The sequence below is a fragment of the Gekko japonicus genome, unplaced genomic scaffold (assembly GCF_001447785.1).
Source record: "Gekko japonicus isolate JY-2015 unplaced genomic scaffold, Gekko_japonicus_V1.1 scaffold2757, whole genome shotgun sequence".
Lineage (NCBI taxonomy): Eukaryota > Metazoa > Chordata > Lepidosauria > Squamata > Gekkonidae > Gekko > Gekko japonicus.
In genome coordinates, this window is record NW_015173758.1 from 154,291 (window position 1) to 159,728 (window position 5,438).

The 5,438-nt window shown below is 41.2% G+C and overlaps 1 protein-coding gene across 1 annotated transcript in view; it reads left to right on the forward strand.

The window, feature by feature from the left end:
• CFAP69 (cilia and flagella associated protein 69) overlaps positions 1 to 5,438 on the forward strand; it is a 57,864-nt gene that overhangs the window by 7,143 nt on the left and 45,283 nt on the right. Inside the window, exon 3 of the mRNA XM_015423503.1 lies at positions 2,576 to 2,638. Coding sequence (XP_015278989.1) covers positions 2,576 to 2,638 — 63 coding nt within the window. The remainder of the gene's footprint in view (positions 1 to 2,575; positions 2,639 to 5,438) is intronic.

Sequence of the window (5,438 nt, forward strand, 5' to 3'; positions counted from 1 at the left end):
TTTGCACAAAAATCTAAAAAGGTGAAAAAATATCGGGGGGATATTTAAATCCCCCCAAAAGTAAAAGAGCCTTCCCTGCGCATGCGCAGAGAACGCTTTGCGAACTGCCTCGCCGCCGCCACAGCAGACGGGAGGGCGGGAGAAGGCTTGCCGGGCCAGCCTCACCGCTACTGCTGCTGCGGAGGGAGGAAGGGGGAAGCTTGTTGGGGCAATCCCCAGAAGTGCAGAAAAATCTGAAATCTATATAACAAAAAACTATAGGCGGGCCTGGCAGCTCAGAGCCGCATGGACCTTGTTGCCAGGGGGTGGGGGAGGTTTGGTGGGCCCGGCAGCTTGGAGCCGCATGGCCCTTGCCATCGGGGCCAGGCAGGGGCGGGGAATAAGTGGAGAAGGCCCACCTGCAGTGGTTTCCTCCTGCATGGAGCTCCCCCCCCCCGAGTATCATGGGTTGCCGCTTCTTGTTTAATCTAAAACCCACTCTGGACTGTTCTTCCATCTCATAGGCAGGTTAAGGAGGAGGCCAAAGTGAGTCAAATGGAAGAAGATAATACAATGTAAACCTGTATGCCATCCACTTATTGAGAACTCACTCCAAAGCTACAGATTCTCTCAGCCAAAAGTTCAGCTTAAAGGTTAAATAGCAATTGGGATAAAATTGATCCTTGTGGGTTCTCGCACATCAGGTCCCAGTTAGCTGACTCTGCCTCTAATTGTTCCTTGCCATTGAGAACAAAACCAACATTAGACTGCCCCTTTTATCCCAAATGTTTATCCACCAAAATACTGTGGTCAAATATGGGAAATTATGTAAGCATAAAAAATTTCTTCTCACCTAAGGGGAATAGAAAACCCTATCTATGTTTCTAAATTTCAGAAAGAATGGTCCCTTTCTTGCAGCATTCTGACTCAAATGCTAACTTAGCAAGAATAAAGCCAAACATATATACAGTTTAAAAATAAAGGGTTGGATTTTATGAATCGCTATCTCTAAATTGCATCTTATGTCTCTCTTCTGCTTAGTGTTCTTTCAGGTGGGGAAATGCTTCCTCCAATAGAGAGTGACATTTTCTAATAGAGGAAAGTATTGTTTTTCTTTCTTGAGGGATTACTTGGTGGAAGGAGTCACCAACCCAGCATAAACAACATATCTGTTTTTCATGAAGCTTGGTTTTTATTATGGAATAAATTAATTTATAACAATATTTTGTGATTATAATAATTGTAATTGAATTTTGCAGCTGTTTTGTTGCCTGAAATCATGTTAATAACTTTCCTTGGATTATGAAAAATTAGGTGTATTTGTTCTGCTTAACCTGTGATAAACCTGTTAAAAGAAAAAGAAACTGTGGTCAGCCACATCAAAAGTTGTGAATAGATAAGCAGCAATGGCTTGCCCATACCAATTGTGTTTGGAGATCATCCACTAGGGCCAGTACTGCTGATTCAGTCCCAGATCCAGGTCTGAAGCCAGGTTGGAATGCATCAAGGGTAAGTGTTTTACCCAGAAATGGCTCCAGTTGGTCTGGCACAACCTGTACATCACCTTGCCCAAAAAAAGGAGATTGGGCACACATTGGTAATTACACACATTCCTCTTAAGATAACTTCTTAGGAAGAAGTTTAATCACAGCTTCTTTAAACTGTGAAGGAATGCCCCTTGAAAGAGATTAATGCTCTTTTCCAAAACACTTTCCACCTTTTCCCAGCATGATTTTAGTAACCATGATGGGCATGGATCCAGGAGACAGCCTTCACAACTCTAAGCACTCTGCCAGCATCACTCATGGAAACCAACCTGAACGTATCCATAGAACTCTGAAAAGATTGTTTATGAAATTAATTAGTGAGATAACACTGTAAATTTATTTACTTACTAAATCTGCTGTACATGATAATGAATATCATTTCTGAGCATTCTTAAGAGGGAAGCAGTAACTATGCTAGTAGTTGATAGTGTGAAATTTGGAAGCTTCTGAGCAGAAGAATTTTTAGAACATATGAAAAGCGCAGTTCTAAAGATGGTAAAGGGCAGAGACATATAACCCAATTTTTGCCTACTGTTAAATCATCTTGCCCTGATCTAAGGATCAGGGTAATTCTAATAGATTCCTAGATCACCTCCTAGATCACAAGGCGCACGGAACGCTGTTACCTTCCCACTGAAGCGGTACCTATTTATCTACTTGCAATTTCTTGCTTTCGAATTGCTAGGTTGGCAGGAGCTGGGGCCAGAGACAGGAGCTTACCCCGTCACACGGCACTAGGGTCTTGAACTGCTGAACTACGGACCTTCCGGTCTGCAGCTCAGTGTCTTAACCTCTGAGCCACCACAGCCACCTATGCCGTGCCTTTAAAATGTACATTGTGTACCTACATATGCTATTGTTAAACACCATAAGTATTTTAGTAAACAAATAATAGACTGCAGGCATCTTTTGTGGGGAGGGGTTTATTTGTGGGTTTATTTTGTATGTTTCTTATTGTAATTTGTCAGCCACCTTGAGCCACAAAGAAAGGTGGGTATAAATGCTGAAATGCCCACTTCTCATGCAACCTGTTTTTTTTTCTTTTTAAGAGTAATTCAGAAGAACTGTTGCAAGCTCTAAAAAATGTTGTAAAACGGTATGACTCTGGGATTGTATCCTTTTCTTTTTCTTCAGACAGAAGGATGGAGAAGAAAATGCAAAGTAGTTTTTGTTCATTTATAGATTGCTATAGATATATGGTCAGAAATAGATATATGGTTACTCACAAGCAGATCTGACAAATATTATGAATCTGTAAAAGGCAAATTGCACATGTAATCAAAATCCAGGTAACGGTGGAGGGGGGGGGTCTGGGCTTAAAGAGCACCTGATGCACTTTCTTGTTCAAATCACTCCATCAGATGGATGGAGGGTGGCTTAGAGCAGAAGGCATGCAGGACATGCTTTTCACTGCACACCTGGACTCCCTGAACATCTGGCCAGCAGTGGTTGAGGAAAAAATGCTTAGAACAGAATGGTCATTCTGTGCACTTTCTGCTCTAAGCCTGTCCTTCCAACTGCTAGCCAGCTAGTGCTGCAGTGGGCAGGGTGCTTGGGTTGGAAGAAGTATCAGGCATGCTTTCTACTCCAGGCTCAATCCCCCCCCCCAAATTACCTGGCCAACAAGGGGAAAGGCTTATCACAGCCAGGGACACAGCAACCAGCAGGATAGGGAAGACTGGGAAAGGCCTTCCCCTGTGAGTCCTCACTGATCCCCTGTTTGTGTTTATTTGTTTAAATTGTACTGGCAACTTCTCCAGGGAGGCTTACAGAATCCATAAAAACATCAACAGATAAAGAATAGTTTCATCTCCAAAAAATTTAGGTCATATGTAACATTTTAACTACTACCAAAAGCAGTCTTAATCTCAATTTTAGGCCAAGAATACACAGCAGAGTTCCAGAGAATACTGCAGTACAGCTTGCAGAACACATATAATTAGTCTAGGGTTGCCAAGTCCGGCGGTGCACCGGAACAGGGGACTCCAGGCTTGCGGCTGGAGCACACACGCCATTCGGAAGTGACGTGATTACGCCAGGCACGCTGGGGGTGGGGCCACGACCATCCGAGGGAAAACCATAGAGTTTTCCCTCGGATGACCGTGGCCCCGCCCCCAGCGTGCCCGGCGTGGTCGCGTCACTTCCAGGTGACGCGCATGTCGGGGTGGGGCTCCCCCTGGGGCCCGATCTGCCACCGGCAGGAAACGGGTCTCTGGGGCAGGGGTTTCCCCGCCCCCTGGGGGGACTTGGCAAGCCTAAATTAGTCCCAGCACATTTGCAACATTCAGAAGTTTGTGGGGCTACATCTCTAAGATCACACACTGTTTTATTACATTCTTTCTGCCCAAGCCTTTGCTTGGTAGCCAATGTGGTATAGTGATTAGAGTGTCAGACTAGGATCTGGGAGACCCAGGTTTGAATCCTCATTGTGTCATGGAAACTCACTGAGTGACTCTGGGCCTCTCACACACTCTCAGCCTAACATAATTCATAGGGTTGCTGTGAGGATAAAATGGAAGAGAGGAGAACAATGGAAGTCACGTTGGGTACTCATTAAGGAGAAAAGTTGTATATAAGTGAAGTAAAATAAAAAAATAAAATCCAATCAGGCCAACCTTGCCATAAAAAGTCACTTATGGAAAAAACAGTGAAGGCAATATTTATGATACCTCATTTTAGTGGCTTGGTATTGTCTGTCATCCATAACAAACAAAAGGAGCAGCTTCATTGTTGTAGTATCTAAACTAGTACTAGTCCAGATTATAAAACTTTAGTCTTTGCATCCCTATGATTTCTTTTGTTAAAAAAGATTTATTTATGATTTTTACATTACAAAGAGAAAAACAAAATTGCAGTATATAAATCAAACTTTGGCTTTTACATTAAACATTATTTCTAAACCATTTGTTAACTTTGTACCACCTGTTTTGGAAAGCTTTTTCATCTTTTCCTAAAAGTATCATATTCAATTTATCCATTTCTGCCACATCACAAATTTTTATGATCAACTCTTCTCTAGTAGGTAAGCTATCGGTTTTCCAACATTTAGCAACAAGTATTCTAGATGAAGTAAGGGGTATATGATAAAATACATACATCATCACGTCTGAACCCATCTGGTATTATATTAAGCAAGTAAATTTCTGGTAACAATTGTCGCTCTATGTCCATAATCTCTGTTATTAACTGTTTAACATCTTTCCAAAATTTATGGATCTTCTCACACCGCCACCACATATGGAAAAAAGTGCCTATATTGTTCTCAGATCTCCAACAGTTTCTTGATACGTCTTTATAACATTTGGCCATTTTGCTAGGCGACCAGTGCCACCTGTAAAACATTTTGAGTATATTTTCTTTATAAGATGTAGATCTTAATAGTTTGACAGATTTCCATATTTTCAACCAGTCATCTATATCCAAACTATATCCTATGTCCTGCATCCATGTTACCATTGATGGTTTAATTGTTTCATCTTGCATAACATCAAACAATAAGAAGTTATACAATTTTTGTATCAGTTTGTCAGAGGCTGATAACCATGTTGTGTCTAGGTCTGTCTTTTCATTATAAAAATCCATTACTTTATCTTTAGTAAACCTTGACTGTAATTGCAATTTTTCCCAACCAGTGAGATTAACATTCAATGCTTGTAGTATCTCCAACAAATTTAGCTCTTTATTCTTGTTTAATAGTGTTTGATATGTAACTCTCTTATTGTCCAACATGAATGTAGGCATTATGAAGGCCTCTAAAGGTGAAACCCACATAGATATTTTTAGGTAAAATCTTTCTTTAATTCTCCTCCAGATCTTTATTAGGGCTCCTCTAATTATATGATTATGGAAATTTGAATGGATTTTATCTTTATCATACCATATGTAGGCATGCCAGCCCATATGTAGGTTATG